Source organism: Microtus oregoni, unplaced genomic scaffold, assembly GCF_018167655.1.
Source record: "Microtus oregoni isolate MIOR12 unplaced genomic scaffold, Mior012 000036F_ref0000092, whole genome shotgun sequence".
NCBI lineage: Eukaryota > Metazoa > Chordata > Mammalia > Rodentia > Cricetidae > Microtus > Microtus oregoni.
In genome coordinates this window covers 12010506-12028967 of record NW_024543095.1, presented here as the reverse complement: position 1 = coordinate 12028967, position 18462 = coordinate 12010506, and the positions used below count along the sequence as shown (strand labels likewise).

Genomic DNA, 18462 nt, shown 5'->3' with positions numbered 1-18462 from the left:
CATTATGGAATGATGCATGGAATCGTAGTACTACAGAAATAATTTTCAAAGGCAGGAAGGAAGAAAAGAAGGGGAGAGAAGAAGAATGGAGAAAAAAAATCTTCTGTCCATAGTATAAAAAAACATAAAAGATTATGGCAAATTAATAAAATTAGTGTAGTTGGTGCTGAAAAAGCATTATAAACTAGTGAGACAAGAGTCCACTATTAGCATGCTGTAGGAATTACTCTGTTTTAAAAGTTCTTTGGAAAATGAAAACTTGCCAAGTGCTATAAAAAGACAATTTACAAGAAGTAGAAACCTGAGTATTCACTACCATGAAGGAAGATTCCCCAGTTTCCCTGAACATTGGGGAGATGCAATTAAAGCAAAAGTCATGGGTAACAGCTGAAGTGTCTGAGAACACTAAATACTGAGGAAGACAAAATGATCTTTTTTCAAATTTCAGCATCTTCAAATAGCAATTTTTGTTAAGGATAAAATAATTCACATGCTACAATCCAACAGTTTCACACATAACTGAGTACAGTGGAGAAACTCAGGTCTTACCGGACCCAAAATCCATAGCAATGATCACTACAAAAATGTAGGAAAGCAAGTATTGGAGTCTTTTTCCATATTTTTTATTGATTTTTATTGAGCTCTACATTTTTCTCTGCTCCCCTCCCTGCCTCTCCCTTCCCCGTCAACCCCCTCCCAAGGTCTCCATGCTCCCAATTTATTCAGGAGATCTTGTCTTTTTCTACTACCCCATGTAGATTAGATCTATGTAAGTCTCTCTTAGGGTCCTCATTGTTGTCTAGGTTCTCTGGGATTGTGATTTGTGGGTACATGTGATAATTGTCTTTCTGGGTCTGGGTTACCTCACTCAAAATCATGTTTCTAGCTCCATCCATTTGGTACTTGAGTCTTCTAATATTTATAAATAGGATAATGACAAATCACCTGTGATATGTTCACATGAAACACTACAGCACAGCAAGAAGGGAAAACAAACTATATATTGTTACATGAATGAACACAAAATTAAGTTAAAATAAGTATGTTACAAAGTGCATATATAGTTTACCATTTGTATAATTTTATCTTTATCCAGAAGAATGGTCAACTGTACATATTTAAAAATATTTAATCTAAAGTTAAATCTATGGGGATTAATATGCAGCAAAGTCTAAGTTGAGATTTGTTTTGGAAGTGGGACTGGATAGGCAAATAGCTGTAATGAGTCACTTCACAAAAATCTATGAAGCAACCTGTAGTCACTTAACAAACCTTAGGTGGGAAATTTGGTTGCAATTTACTTTATTATTACTTATGTTTTCTGTGTCTAAATACTGCATAACATCTTTAGACTTGAGTGTTGTTGAGAATAGGGCTAAATACTGGATTTAGGATGATCACATGTCAGCAAAATAAATGAACTAGAGGAGCATTCATCTGTCTTCAAAGGCCTAAAAGATATAGACTACCGACCACAGCAGTCTCAAGTAATAAGTAAAAACAGAGAGGGAGAAAGGAGAGAGACTCACATATTCTTCTTTGTAGACTTTGTATTATCTAGATACTTGATATGAGGTTATTTGAGTAATGGAAGAAATTGTAATGAAAAGAAAACCCAATGGGGCCTGTAGTGTACACAATATTGATAAATTACCATGTGCTCTTTGTACTCACTAAAAGACTGGCTCAAGAAGCAGTGTTTCCTCCCCCACATTCCAGTCCCAAGCATGTCTGTCGCAAAGTGCACTCCTAGGCCCCTTGTCTAGGGATGGGCTGCCCCTCCCATATCTGTGACACACAGAGAGAAATACTACAGAACAGCCAAGAATCTTTTTTCCTTTGAGAACAGCTAAAAGATAAGCTTCTTCCAACAGAGATTACAATTGCCTCCCCCATGATATAAAAGTGCCTATAGAAAAGCACAAATTCATCCATAGGACGCTCAGTCATGGATGCTCATGCACAGAGAAAAGTCTCAACTGGGGACTCCAGTTGACTGCCCCGACTTTCCTAGTTGGTTCTACCGGATGTTGTGAATAACTTATTTGATATCAACTCTGCATGTTACCACTTGTTCTTTCATTGGAAGGCTCATCCAGTGGGACATGGGACAGTCTTCTGTGTCAGGACTCTGTTAGAATCTCCAGCTGACTGACTTAATGGAGCTTTCTCCAGACAATTTCAGATTGATGGTCTGAGTCTTTGATTTGATGAGGTTTTTTTAAAATCTATTATCTATCCATCTTTTATGATTTGTTCTTTGACTTTGACTTATTATATCCTTACTAAATTCATTCCTTCAAACCCAAAAGGATAATTACTGTAGATCAGTCTCTGGACTGTACAGCACAGGGTCAAATCTTGAGGGACAGACAAAGGGAAAATCCAAAGAATGTGGCGTTTAGACCTCAATTAGATATAAAAGTTGAAATGTCCCCTCTATTTAGTAGCAGTGAATAGTGTTCTCAGGACATTTCCAAGTACTAAAGTATATGAGACATTGGAGGAGGAAAAGAATTACTAATATCATTCTGAGACTACAAGGAATTCAGTAGAAGGAGGCTGTGTCTTTTGGTGGTCCAAAGATGACAATATTTCTGTTTCCCTGTGAAGAGCTTTAATTCCATAGGTCAAAGAGTATTCATGAAATGGCACCATCCCGAGTCCTCTAGACTAATGGCAGAACAGGGGAGGGCAGGATAGTGCTCTGAGAAGCAGCTCAGATCTCCGAAGCTGGGAAAGCACATTCTCATTAATCAGAGTGAAATCAGAGCTCAGCAATACAGCAGCTGGCTTGGGAATGAGCTGTTTTCCAGGAGCCATTTATTTATTTGATGCTGTGTCACTGATAAAGCGAGCCAACCACGACTCGGTGTGATTAAGCCAAGTTTATTCAGACACATATCACTGCCTCCTGGAACAGCCAAGGCCAGAGCCTTCAATCACTGTCAGCAACTGTGAACTATCTGAACAATTCTACCACAGGTCACTGGTGGTTGTCACTAGAACTTGAAACGCAAGTTGTGCTTATTAAGATAATGGAATAAAATGAAGGAGGGGTGGGGTAGTAAAGAGGGGGAAGTAATTGGTATCCTAGAACTATGTCCCCAAAAGGCCTTAACAAGTCAGGGAGATCTTCCTCCATTAGTTTCTAAAGTTCAAATAATTGAAGCAATACATACCCACTTCAGTGTCTCCTATTTCTTATGGACCAATCATAAGGCAAGCAGGATGCCAAGTGCTGCCTAGGTCCTACTGTCTCTAATATCTACAACCTAAGGCAGGCAACTGTGGCATCAGACCACACTCGCTGGGCTCTGCCACTTCAGGGCTCTATATCCTGGGGTTAATTACATGGAATACAACTTCCACATTTTTTGTCATTTTTCCGAATTCCTTTGGCAACACGTTTCTTTCATCTCCAGATTCCTCTCTTTAAAAATGAGAATGTTGATCCATAAGATTGCTGTAAGGATAAAAAGGGATACTGAACGCCGAAGAGTTCTAAAAGTAAATCACCAAATAATTGCCCTAAGACCTAAATGAACAACAAATGGGTATTATTCTAACATCCAGAAATCCACAGCTCACAAAGACATGGCCACACATCAAAGCCTGGCCTCAGTTTCTCCAGCATGAAACAACTTTCTCTCAAAGCATCATCTCAGCCTTCATCCTCAGAGCAAAGTCATTTCCTTCTAAGAGAAAGTATGAGGAGGTACTAAGGTGCTATTCGTGTAGGTGGGTCTGCCTAGAGCATCCATTGTCATTTGGAGAAATCCACAGTTCTGATAGGGTGAGTGCAGGTGAGAATCTCCAACTTGTCAGAGGTTAGTCCATTGCAGTCACTCCATTGTGGTGTTGGGAAGTTTGGACAAGGCCCGCTCACATGCAGAAAAGGCCTATCTTAAATCAAAGACTCTAAAAGACAAATCAAGAAACAGAAGAGGGGGACTGTTGAGAGGTCAAGTATTCCATGTACGGCAACCCCATTGTCTTTGAGTATCACACTGCCCATCTTAAGATACATTTGCAACAGCCACCATTCCTCCCACCAAACCAGCACCAACCAGATCTCTACATACACAGGGTATAATTCTTTTGCTCCATTCACCACCAACAAAATTTCAATGTAGCTTTATGACTTAAATTTTCACACACACAAAAAAATCTTTCTCATCAAAAACTGTAAATATTATAATTAACTTTAAAATAATTTTGTAAAATGAACTACCACTATTCATTTTATTGATTTGTCTATGTACATACATACATACATACAAAAATCATTATCACATGAATGTATTTACACTGGACGGTAGATTTACTGGTTTTTTCTTTGATTTTTTAATATAATCTGTTCTGTGCAACTTGATGAGAAGTTCAAGTGAACTATTTATTGCCACTTATAAAAAGTGGGAACACTCACTTTCAAAGAATAAAGATCAGATAACAGAAACATTACTGATTTGGTTTCGTCAATATCAGGTGTCCTATTGCTCCGTTGAATGATTCAGCCTACACTTGATCCCATATTTATGAAAGCGGTTGCATCATGAATCAGACAGTGTAGAAAAAGAGAAATGGCTCTCAGGATTTGGAATCATGGAGTCATGTATTTCACCAGAAAGGATGGACAAAGGCTCATATTCCAAATCCTTTGTTTCATAAATATAATATTTGAGGATCAGAAATATTACTGAATTATCCAATGTCCAAATCTCCTGGATTTTCTCCAATATTGTGTTTTTAATTTTATTTTCTACTTTTTCAGATTGATCTCAAGAGCCTCACAGGTAGGTGAAAAAGTGCTACAATGTATTTTTTTTAAAAAAAGCTGGCCTGGGTCTGGAAAAGCATGGGATAAAACCGGACTCACTGAACATAGTGGACAATGAGGACTGCTGAGAAGTCAAGAACAATGGCACTGGGTTTTGATCCTACTGCGTGTACTGGCTTTGTGGGAGCCTAGGCTGTTTGGATGCTCACCTTACTAGACCTGGAAGGAGGTGGGAGGTCCTGGGACTTCCCACTGGGCAGGGAACCCTGACTGCTCTTTGGGCTGATGAGGGAGGGGGAGTTAATTTGGGGAGGGAAATGGAAGGCGGTGGCAGGGAGGAGGCAGAAATCTTAAATAAATAAATAAATAAATAAATAAATGAATGAATGAATAAATAAATAAATAAAACACAGAACCTACACTAAAAAAACAAAAAACAAAACAAAACAAAACAAAAAAACGTAACTCACCATCCACAACAGATGTGATATTTGTCTATCCTTTGAGCTGGGATACTGTAATAAAAGTGACATTGATATTTAATCAATCAACGGTGACAGTGACAGGTTGATTTCAGCCACTAACAAAGGTCTAAAATGTCAATATTTGCTCAAGTAGGAAAACGGCAGGATTTCTCCCAGCCACAGATAATTCCTGCAGTGCAAATTCAATTTAATCAAGCAATGCTCATTCTTAGAGCAGCGCCTAGTGAGTGTTCTGATCCTGAAGGTTTCACATACGTTCTAATGCACAAAATGGTAGACATTCCTGTATAAAGATTCCCCTGTGCTAGAAAGTCTCTCACGGCAATGAATTGGGACCAATGGGAAGAGGACCACAGTGCCCTGCTCCGCAGCGCCCTATGCTTCGGCTTCTCAGTGGTTCCTAGATTCTTTCAGAGAGAAGCGGTTTCTCGTGATTCCAGAACCACTCAGGTCAATTCTTTAAATTCTATTTCCTACCATTAGAAAAGCTGTCTTCCCACTGCAGGAGTCAGTGCTTTTGCTCCCTGGCATGTCTACTCGGCTAGGAGTGGGAACTCTTCCTACTCTGTCTCCCCTGCGAGAGCCCTTCAAGCCTCAGGCAGCTGCCCTGTGCCAGCTGGCAACGGACTCTGAAGTTAAGGGACTCTTCCCGGCTTTCACAGTTGCCATATTAGCAAGTTTATCCATTCGATTTTTTTTCCAAGGCCTCCTCTCTAAATGAGAAGTAAACTTGCCGTTGTCCTTGGATGAGGGCCTCCTTGACCTTCCTTCCAAGAACCTTATGTGAAGCAGATGTTGTGTGGTTACAATGTGAACCCACAGAACCCCATCACTGTCCTAATCACTTACGTGAAAACCAGATGTTGACCACAATATCCTGGCCCTTCAGGTGTAGATAACATCAGCCTTAATCTCTGTCCTATGATAGATGCAAGCCCAAATAATCCCCACCCCAAGTCTCTATAGAATTCTGGATAGCTTCAAATAACAACCTCATCAGATTTACAACTCCTGGTTTTGTTCTGCTTTTTTAAAAAATAGATTGTGTGTGCGTGCACACTGCATGCCCACACAGACAAGTAAGGACATGTGTATGTGGGTTCAGGTGCCCATGGAGGCCAGAAGAGATTATCAGATCCCTGGAGCAGGAGTTATAGGCAGATGAACCACGCAAACCCATTGCTAGGCATGGTATTAAGGTCCTCAGTAAGAGCCGCAAATGCTCTGAACCACTGAACCATCTTTCAAGCCCAAAGATCCTGGTCTCTCTCTCATCATCAGATTTTTCTAAATGTCAAATTCAGTTTTGCTTGAAATTCCTAATCAAGCAAGTAAGCAAACCTATTTACAAAATAGATATGATTATAACTAGAATTTGTGACGTAAGGTGCAGGGGATGATAATCAAACGCAGCAGATCAGTAGGAGCGAATGTCTGCAGGTGCATCATTTACTTTCTTTGTTTCAGCCTTATGTAATATAAACGTTTCTCTCATCAACACATGTCAATGTCTCAGTAAGAGGAAAACACTCTCCAATCTCACTCTCCAACCCCCAGATTGCTCTCCTTAATTTTCATTCAGTGTAACTGGAACCCAGAAAACCCACCCTGGAACAAAGGTCTGAAACTCTCCGCTACTCAACAATACCCTAAGGACCCCCGAAACATGTATAATGTAGAAATGGATCTTTTAGCCATGACTGTGGGCTATGTTAAGAATCATTTGAAATCAGGTTATTTTGAAATAAAAGTAGCTCTCCTAACTTAACATGAAAGCTCACCTTCTCCCAGTGCTACAGAGCTTGGTGGACACATATATCTGCCTTGCTGAATATTCACCTAAGGGCTGCCATTTGCAAGACTCTGCCACATTCCAAGGAGGCTTCAGAATAAAAAGAATGCAGGCTGAGGGATCAGGAAAACCTCAGTCAAGGTAGGGTGGCAGATGGCAAGCCGATGAGTGGGTTAAATAGGTTCCTGAAATAGTATCCAGAAGTCCCAGACTATACTTCTACCTTTGCAAAGCCCTTGCTACACAATTGTTTAAAGGAAAAGATACTTGGAAGACTAGAAAATCTATTGCACAAGATGCTGTCAGTGGTTGGTAGGTACTATACGAATGAATCTCCATGGGTCAAGTCTAGATCTAAAGGAATATCTAGAACAGAAGTACCTCTCTCTCTCTCTCTCTCTCTCTCTCTCTCTCTCTCTCTCTCTCTCTCTCTCTCTGTGCGTGCATGTGTGTGCAAGAAGAGAGAGAGTGTGTGCATGTTAGAGAGAGTTCTTTTACCTCTATAGCTACTGCTATTAATTTCTATTTTATATTTTGCCATGTGCTTGTCTAAAAAAAATAAGAAAAAGGATGAAAAGTTTTTGTTTAACACAAAACTTAAGAAAACTGATAAGAGTGGAAAGGAAGGGACCTCTCTTTCTCTGCTGTACTTGCAGTGTGATATTTATGTCAAGCCAGTCTGGCTGCTGCAGATTAAGTGCCTGAGAAGTAGGTCAGAGGTTTGGATAGTGCTTACAGTTCTCTAACTTTCAGTGGAAACCCCGAGGAAAGGTTTCTATGGCCAAATATATCTGGACAATGCTGCAACTAGACTCCTGCCTTTGATGTCCAACCTGCTCATTAAAAATTCTGAGGTTTCTTGTTACAAGAAATAAATAAAATCATTGTGTTTGTCCGTTAGCTAGCCTTTCCCAGATTAATGTGTCCAGCCCAAAAGACCATTTCATGTTTTCATAACATCTTTATCATTCTGGAACCTGTGCTTAACTTCTCCGCCATAGGAAGAAGATGAGGCCTAAAAGGTGTAAAGCATTAGAAATAAAGTTATCATGATTGGCACTGACAGAAGAAAGCCAAATATGGAAAGAGGGACTAGAGTGCAATTCTAACAGATACTTTCTTACTGGAAAAAAAATGCAGATTTTTCTGTGAGGGGTAGAATCTATGTATCTATGTATCTATGTATGTATGTATCTATCTATCTATCTATCTATAGAAAGAGTCACAAAAATTCTGCGGCTGGCTTGGAACTGGCTACACAGTCCTGGCTAGCATCAATCTCATTGTGACCCTCTTACCTCACTCAGCACCATGGTTGCTAAGACTCTGAGTATGTACCACCATGTACAAGATGGAGTCAAAAGTGCTGAGGAGCAGAGAAATGACTTCACCAGTAAAGTGCTTATTCTGCCAGAATCAAGACCCAAGTTCTAGCCCCCAGGACCCATGTAAAACAGATATGGAGAAGGAGACAGTAGGCTCTCTGGGGTTTGCTGGTTGGTCAGTTGAGAAGAAGCAGTGAGCTATTGGTTGAAACTCACAAGAGATACAGTCTCAAAAATAAGATTAAGAGTGATTGAGAAAGATACCAGATAGTGACCTCAGAACACACACACAGTTGAAATATACTGGTTGCCATGAAGTTCCACTTGGCGATGGTTCTGTACAAAGGAAAGACCACTTGATCTTGACCCACTTCTGCATGGTGTATTGTCTGGGCTCTCTTGGAACAAGGCCTCCAGACTTCAGCACAACATATTAGAAGGACCATTCTGACTTCAAAGCCTGGCATGTATGCCCCAGCATTTGCCGAAATGGGAAAAGGGACCTAATCCATCAAAGACCTAGTTCATAGTTCCAAGAAAGTCCCTAAACGTACGAATTTTGTTTTGTTTTGTTTTGTTTTTGGCTTCTGTAGTTCTGTTTTTTGCTAACTGAAGTGTGATGACAAGGTGTTGGTTTTGTCCATAAAAGATAAAGGCTGTAAATTTTGGGGCTGCATGGTTTTGGCAAGTTCCCTATGTAGCCACCAGCCGGCAATAAAAACTTTCTTTCTGAGTTTAAGAGTACCCACGTGCTGGTCTTTGGTGGGCTTATCTCACAATATTCTCTTGAGTCAATTTTCTCTCTTAATTATTAATGCGGTAACATAGGCTTACTACTGGTATAAGAATGGGCTTTGTTACTAGCTGGGGACATCTCCCTGGACACCTGCAAGCCCCTCTAGAGTCCAGTCTCTTGCCAACCCTAAGATGGCTCCCTTAATTAGGCTATATATTTCTCTGCTCCCATGTCCACCCTTCCTTTATCCCAACCATCCCATTCCCCCAAGCTCCCCTCATTCTCCCCTTTTCATGTTTCTCACCCCATTTCCCCTTAGCCCCATGCCACCTCATCCCCAAGATCCCAGGTTTTGCCCTGTAATCTTATCTACTTCCCATATCCAGGCGGATGACTATATGTTTTTCTTTGGGTTCACCTTCTTATTTAGCTTCTCTAGGATCACAAATTATATACTCAATGTCCTTTATTTATGGCTAGAAACCAATTATGAGTGAGTACATCCCATGTTCATCTTTTTGGGACTGGGATACCTCATTCAGGATAGTGTTTTCTATTTCCATCCATTTGCATGCGAAATTCGCGAAGTCATTATTTTTTACCGCTGAGTAGTACTCTAATGTGTATATATTCCACACTTTCTTCATCCATTCTTCCATTGAAGGGCATCTAGGTTGTTTCCAGGTTCTGGCTATTACAAATAATGCTGCTATGAACATAGTTGAACAAATGCTTTTGTCATATGATAGGGCATCTCTTGGGTATATTCCCAAGAGTGGTATTACTGGATCTTGGGGTGGGTTGATCCCGAATTGACCCTATCCTATAGCCATACTGATGAATATCTTGCATATCACCTTAGAACCTTCATCTGGTGATGGATCGAGATAGAGACAGAGACCCAAATTGGAGCACCGGACTGAGCTCTTAAGATCCAAATGAGGAGCAGAAGGAGGGAAAACATGAGCAAGGAAGTCAGGACCACGAGGGGTGCACCCACCCACTGTGAAAGTGGAACTGATCTATTGGGAGCTCACCAAGGTCAGCGGGACTGGGACTGAATAAGCATGGGATGAAACCGAATTTTCTGAACGTGGCGGACAATGAAGGCTGATGAGAAGTCAGGGACAATGGCACTAGGTTTCGATCCTAATACATGAACTGGCTTTGTGGGAGCCTAGCCTGTTTGGATGCTCACCTTCCTGGTCCTGGATAGAAGTGGGAGGATCTTGGACTTCCCGCAGGGCAGGGAATCTGGACTGCTCTTCATTCTCGAGAGGGAGGGGGAATAGAGTGGGGGGAGGGGGATAGGGAGAGGGGAGCTTGGGGAGGGGGTGATGTGTGCGAGGAGGGGAAGGGAAATGGGAAATTTTTTTGCAACAATTAAAAAAAATAAAATAAACAAACAAACAAAAAGAATGGGCTTTGTTATAAGACTCATAAAACCAATACATGAATGACTAACAGTGGGGTTAAGAATGCCAGGGCACATGAAATCCAATACCTACACCATACAATCAACTACAGCGCAAAGATGAAGGAACATCACAAGATGTGACCTACTTTAGGGGGGAATGGGTAAGCAGGAAAAGGCACAGACAATACACAATGTGGAAAAGCCCTGTATAAAAACCTATAGATCATAGCTGGAAAACTGAATTTCACAGAATACTGGAATGGTTCCTATTCGCTTATAACAACCATTACCACCTTCTCGACTTCTGTAAGGTGTCCCTGAGCCCCATGAGACTTCCTAAGCAGCAATGGTGACCTAGTCCTTTCTGAAAGCATCGCATTCAAGCCCAGGGACCTCTGTATTGAAAATCCCTTTGACTACACGTCTTCTCTATGAGGCTCTGAGTCCTAGCATAGCCTAGTTCCTATTAAATGCCAGCAATTCTCTAATAAATAAGTGAATAATGTTTGAGTGAATGCAAAGATTAATTAACAATTAACTGGTAACATCAATAAAAGGAATGCAAACAATTGTGCTAAACAACACTTTGGTCTGATATTCAAGGGGCTGACCTATAGTCATGGGGAAAATAGAATCTGAGTGGCCTGGTGGCTGTCACAGGGTAAGCCTCTACAACTGACTATCCACTGTGATGATAACAAAGATGATGCTGTTGCTTACTGATGTGGCGCCTAAAACTTGGGTTTACTGTTTTGTGGCTTTCATCATTTCTCCACACACCTTCAAAGGATTTTTTTTTTTTCTAGAAGAGCACCTCATCTTGGTTTCATGAGAAAATAGTTAAGGCTGAGGCCTCTGCATTACAGGCAAAGCTTTAGGCTAAACTGAAACAAACATTTTTTTTTTAAATTCCATTTCTGTCCTAACAATCTTGAAGCTCTTTCGGTCTTGAGCTAGGGACGGCAATGCAGTCTTTATCATCTACTAGAGCACAGCTGTTTCCTTTTGCTGAAGCAGCTGGAACTTATCTCATTTCCAAAGTTTTGCTTCAGAATTTGACATTTTCTCTTTTTTTTTCCAGTTCCTGGTGTAAATAAGGACATGGGCTAAAGGAATGAAAACATAAACCAAGCACAGCCAGCAAAGGAGCACTAAAGTTTGTTCCCATTGTGACCATTGCTGGGACTCCCATTCGTCACCAAGTTCCCAGGAATGTTTGGATGTTTGGTAGGAAGACAGCTATAGACACTCTGCAGAAAACAACCAATGTCTAAATGGGTGGAGCTCTGGGGAAGCATGGAAAATTCTGTCAAAAACTAATTGTCTGTTTAACTAGCTGTATTTGTTCTTGGACGTGTGGCCCTGCCTAAAAGAAGAACCATAACAAATTGGGTAGTGTGAATGAAGGCTTTGGGAGCATGACCCACTTACAATGTTCCAGAAACAGATGCTGTATTGTATTAGTCCCTTAAACAGAAAAAAAAAAACCACTCCATTAGACTAGACACTTCTATTTAAATTAACAAATAAATATTGTATTCATCATGCATAGCATGTCAATTTTGGATATATATACATGGAAGAACAGTAAAATTAACCCAATTAAATCTAAATTATTTCACATACTATTTTATGGTGAGAACGTTGAAAGTCTATTCCCACTGATGTTCAAGAATATAACACACTACGATTTAGTCCAGCCATCATGTCATATAACCGATCTCATGACCGCTTTTCACCAACCTATCTGAAGTTTTGCTTCTTTGACCCAGCATCTCTGCAGCCCCACCTAGTTCCTTTGGAAATTACCGTCATTCTCTCTGCTTCTGTGATAGACCTCAGTCATTGCTGTTCTTTTCTCCAAATTAAGAATATGTTCTGGTGAAGTCTGGTAAAATAAGCTCTGAAGAATGCATTTGGGCCACCCTCTTTAAGACTCGGGAAATGAAAAAAATAAAAAATAATAATAAAAAAGACTCAGGAAAACATCACAGAAGGGCAGTCAGAATGCAAGATGGGGAGAAGGGCAGCCAAACGCCATCTTCTGGGCATGGCACAGCTATTAATATAGTGAGCTCACAGTAGCTATATTTACCTTCCCTGGGCCTGCAACCATCGATGGGGGCGGAGCTCGTGAGGTCCTCCTACTGTCTGCTGAACTCTCAGCTACTGATCGGTTCTGGGAGAAGAAGTACATACATTCAATAGCATCATCACTGGTGAGCCCAGCAGGCTTCATCACAGAGTTCCAAACCCATAGCCACACAGATAAGTCTAGTTAATTCACAGGGTCACAAAACAAAATAAAAATACATGAGTGCTGAAGACAGATTGTATGGAGAAGGGAAGAGCTTGATGGGGGGGGCATAAAAGAGTGGGGGTGGGAGTAATCAGACGCTGACATACACATGTATGAGATGGTCAAAGAATAAATTGAAACCTTTTCAAAAAATATGGCTGTCTCCTACATATTAGCAGTGCTGATTTTATAGTTAATGTCATTCACTAATGTACATAACCGTCAATATTGTATTAGAGAGTACAAATGATAATTGTATTTGATGCTTGAATTTGAAACCCAACTCTTGATACTTAAAGCTCTGTACAGTTTTATTTAAACTTTATGCCTCAGTTTCTGTAAATTAATTCTGGGTTAATTAATGTAACTAACTTCACAGCAGTATGTCAACATTACATCAATAGTGTCTGATACAGAGTAAGTGCCATATAGTTCTCAGCTCCATTTTTATTGTTATTACTGTGTATCTGGAAGAATAAAAGTAAGTTTTTATTTATTCTGTCAAGTCAGTGAGCCCTGTTCTATAATTACTCTTTTGTGAATATAGAACCTAAAACTAGATTAATATGCTTGAAATCACAGTTTTATACATGCCAGATACATGGTGTTCTTGTACCTGAATCTGACATTTCTGCTCTTATGATTGTTCTTGTCTATACTGAGTGAGATGAGTAAGCAAGGCAGGATGGGAAGAGTCAAAACAGAGCAAGGGGAAGAATAATAGGCTCCACCTCATGGATAAGCAGTTCACTTTGTAAAACTTATCATAAATTTAGAGAGAAGGTGATTTCTCTGGGGACAGGGAGTCATGAAACAAATCACCTGCATTCTCCAAGTTTATTCCAAACTTTAGTATTTCCAAAGAGAGAGATACCTGATTAAAATTAAAACCTATTCAACAAACCTTTTTTTTTTTTTTTTTTTTTTTTACAATTGAGTAAAGCAAGGATAGACCTTGGGAAATGGGAGATGGAGAAATTGCAGAAATGAGTGAAACAGATGTGTGCGTGGCATAGGACAAGCTGCTCATAACAGGGTGAATCAGTAAGACTCAAAGGCAGTGGATGAGATGTCACGATCAGACTTTCTTTCTGTCCTAGCCCTGTTCTTTTGAGTGACATGATAGCAGACTCCACATGGACATCTGTTTATAGGCGATCCCTGAGAAAATGACTCAGGAGATTTGAGGTACAGGGAGATTACTGGGGAGGGTCTCAGAATTACCTGTGATGAAGAAGAGAAGGTAGAAAGGACAGACTGACCTGTAAAGCAACTGCAGGCTGGGATGCCCTGGAGCTAAAATGGCCAGTCAGATTTATTTTAATAAATAATTTCTTTCATTTTTCATTACATTTACATACAAAACAATATGTTTCACTGTAGAATATTCATACATTTATGTTATTATACTTTGTGCTTACACTTCACATACACCGATGTATTCCTTTCCCTCTCCTTCTGGACCTTTACTCCCTCCACATTGACCCTCCTTCTCTCATATTTCAGACATTCTACTACCCTCTCTTATTTTTCCCTCCCTTTAGACCTCTTGCCACACCCATAGTTCCTTCTGTATGACTTCATGTCATTGACAGATAAATTGTGAATATAAGATGAAATATGCAAAATGTGTATTTCTGACTCTGATTATTATGTTTAAAATAATGACCTCTGATATACAGTAAATGATTCAGAATCAAAACCACACAACTTTAGCCCACTAGATTTGATAGTCTTGGGCAGACTAGATCTTAGATATCTTGATTAGTTCAGTCACCTGTGTGAGATGCGGAAGAGGTTGCTCTGCATAGCTGCAGATGTTGCTACAGAGGACAACATTCCCTCCTAAAAGGGGACTGGGAAGAACAACTTTCTATCCCTCACTGCCACAAACTCAGATCTCTCTACTTTTAGTTAAATAACCTACTGCAAACCATCATCGAAAAGGGCAGATTCCAGGGTCCTAACTTCCCACTTCTGGTTCCACGGGTGATTCTCACTTGGTGGAAGTTTGGATATGGCTGTACTTGGGGAAATTAAGAAATATCTCCCCACAGAGCAAAGCAAGACCTTGAAAAGGAGAATTTCAAATTCTACCATTAAGCCAACAATATTAATGTAATTTGTAAATTCTTACCTCAAGTAAATTTCCTCAGACACCTCAACAACTTAAGTAAGACGACTTTAGCCTGTGAGCATAGCATGGCTGACCACCTCATCCTTCAGACCTGCATGTATGTGTTCACATGGAAAGGGACTCAGGGATTCAAATACATCAACATGAGCTGCACCTCAAGGGCTGGCTCATCCGGCCGGAAATACTGAAGGCATCAGTGTGTCCATCTTCCACAGAAACTCATTCTGCCTTAAGTCCCTATCTTTCCAGTACAGTTCAGCTAAATCATTGCTGTGTCTAAAGAAGCTTTGGGATAATAGACAGTAAACTGCCAGCTCCACTCATCTTGATCATCAGAACATTTAGAGAGCTTTTATTTTTCTGTTCCCATGGCACCCATCCTCTGTGTCACTGCCATCTTTACTCATCTTAAGGCCTTTCTCCTGATAAGGAATATCCAGAGGCAATAATTACACAAATCGCTTAAACTAGGAACTGAGCCATCGACATGGATTAAAATCCTTCAAAGAAAGCAAAGTTTTCTTCATGAGAAGTTAATAGGTCTATCTTTTGTACTATGAGACAACCAAGCTCACAGGCCCTGAACCCCAAAATTCAATTCTAAAAGATTAATAATAAATACAGAAAAAAATACAAATATACTCACTAGAGTATCACCTATTACAGGGACAAAAATGGAAAAGCTAAATATTGTAAAAAAAATACAAAATAATTAAATATACACTATCCCTTTGTATAGTTACTAAAATGGTTATGACTATTCTTGAACAACAAAGAAAATGCTTTCATTTAATATTAAACAGAAGTTCAGGTTATATATTTGTTTATATGAAATTAATTCAACTATATTAAAAATGTATAGAAAAAAGGCTTAAAAGTAAATTTACCAAACTTAATAGCATTGTGTCTGGATGATGGAACTGGATAATTTTCTTTCCTCCTTTTTGAATTTAAACTTTACAGTGTAAGTTTACAACTTTTAAGAAACATAGAAAAGAAATAAATAAGTGAATTTGTCAAGACTCATTCCATTATGAAGAAGCCCATTACAATGCAAACTCCTAGACTAGAAAACAGTCTGTTTCACAGAAATGCATTCTTGGTGAAGAGCTATTTTATATTGATAAGCATGATAATCTGCTGTAACAGATACCATCAGTCTAGAGACTTGGGCACCAGTGTGCATTCTCACCCATATCTCAGTCCTGTTTCCCTTGATGCTGTGCTCCAAAGGAACTCCTTCCTCCACGGACACAGTCAGTCACATAGCCAGCCCCTATGTGCATGTAACATCTGAAGATTGCTCAGTTTCAGAATCCTCGGGCATTTTTTCTGTCAGACTTCATGGGTCATCTTCTTTACTTCTTCTTCCACATAGAAAAGTAGCAACAACCTTTGTCATATAGTAATATGTCCATTTATGTGAAATTTTGAACCCATCTTCAGAGAGGTATTTAAAAAAAATAAGTAGAAGAGGGAATGTACCATAATGATAAGTTTTCATTATATGTTCTTTCATTAAAAAGTTTTATAGAAAATAAAAATAGTGTACACATAAGTAAGTAAATGGCTAATGGGCTTAAACTGAGTCAATAAGCCAACATTTGAAAATAAAAGTTACAGGAGTTTGATTACAACATTTGATGCATCCAGGAACATAATCAAACAGACACTCTCGTACATTGATAATAGGAATAGAAACTAAGACTTATCTTCTAAATAACCACAAAGTCATATGTACCAACAGTTGGGAAGATGCTTGTAGTCTTTGGGCCTGTTATGGATCAATCGAGGATAGAGTAGGGATTTAAGAGGCACACCCTACTGAGCTACTGGCAGAATCTAGGGAAGAGGCAGTCACTGTCTTCACTTGTGGACCTACAGAAGAATGCACCAGGCTCCAGTGGAGAGTTCAAAACTCAGGGTCACACAAACAGCCCTGATTAAACTCAGTGGGTCACAAAGCAAAGCAAAAAGATGTGAATATGAGACAGGATCTGGCAGGAGAAGGAGGGAGATGGCAGAGGTTAAAGGAAAATAGAAGGAGTGTGTGTGTGTGTGTGTGTGTGTGTGTGTGTGTGTGTGTGTAAGAGAGAGAGACCAGAATGTACAAAATTGTCAAAGAAGATGATTAATAAAAGTGACAGGAATATATAAAAAGACATGTGTAGGCTCACATTCACAGTCCTTCCTTAATCAATTCTAAAACAATAATCAAAATTGTTCTTGTTATTTAAGGCTGTGTGACAAATCTTCTAAAATGTAGCTCTTTAAAGGAAAAAAAAGGCTAACCTTTATTTCATTTTCAAATCTGGAACTAGGACAGGGTTGCACAAAGAAAGTTCACTTGGGCTCTATGTCACACTGGCTGGGCGTGGGAACAGGGAGACCACCTGAGATGCTCCTGCTGTGAGTTCAGAAGATTGAGCAAGTCAGTGTGTATTTGCAACTCCAGTGTCAGTGAGGCAAAGATGGGAAGATACCTGGGACCTACTAGCTAACCAGCCTAGACCCCCCCTCCCCCCAGAGGTCCAAGCCAATGAGAGTCGCCATCTCAGGAACGAGGAAAATACAAATGGTCCTGCAGCACAAGACCCAAGGTGGTCCACTAGCCTCTGCACACATGCAGACATTCTTGTACACATGTTAAAATTATGTTTATAAAGAGTTTTAAATAAGAAAAATGTTTGCTCTATTGAAATAAATATGGACAAAACAGATTGATATAGATAAATAGACAGATGAAAGAAAGAAAGGCAGACAGTCAGACAGACATATAGATAGATAATAAATAGAAACTAACACACAATTATCTAAAACTGAACAGACTTTTATCTCTGCAATTTGTCATTCATTTTTTCTTTTATGCTTTATTTTCTTCTAGCATTTCCCTCGTATCCTATAATGTGACGAATTTCTATTTCATCAGTCTTAAGTGAAATGATCTAGGAGATCCTGCCTGACTCTTCCCTGAGCATCCGTAGCTCCTCGCTCAGCACTTCCACCCACATTCTGCCGCCTCCCATCTCCTTGACAGCTCAGGTTAGAGCAGTGGTTCTCAACCTCTCTAATGCTGTGACCCTTTAATACCCCATGTGTGGTGATCCCAACCATAAAATTATTTTAATGCTACTTCATAACTGTAGTTTTTGCTGCTATGAATCACAATGCAAATATCTGATATTAGGATAACTGATATGTGACCCTTGTGAAAGGGTTGTTCGACTCTCAAAGGGGTCACAACCCACGGGTTGAGAACTACTGGTCTGGAAGCTCACGGCCTTGAGCATGCTAAGCAAGCACATGACCACTAAGCTCTGTCCACAGATTAGGGCTTCGTTTTGCTTTTTATTTTGAGACAATCTCCATAAATTATTCAGAGTGCAACACAGAAACAGGCGGGCCCTGAACTGTAATCCTCCTGCCTCAGAGTCTCCAGTTGCAGGATGATCAGCTGGCAAAAGCCCTGGCATCTGAGTGGCCTTCCTTAG

The 18462-nt window shown here is 39.9% G+C and overlaps 1 protein-coding gene across 1 annotated transcript in view; it reads left to right on the top strand.

Moving 5' to 3' along the window:
• Nucleotides 1-11660, top strand: part of Slc8a1 (solute carrier family 8 member A1) — a 459309-nt gene extending 447649 nt beyond the window's left edge. The window contains exon 12 of the mRNA XM_041631004.1: nt 11617-11660. Coding sequence (XP_041486938.1) covers nt 11617-11645 — 29 coding nt within the window. The 3' untranslated portion in view covers nt 11646-11660. The remainder of the gene's footprint in view (nt 1-11616) is intronic.
• Nucleotides 11661-18462: the final 6802 nt, after the last annotated feature.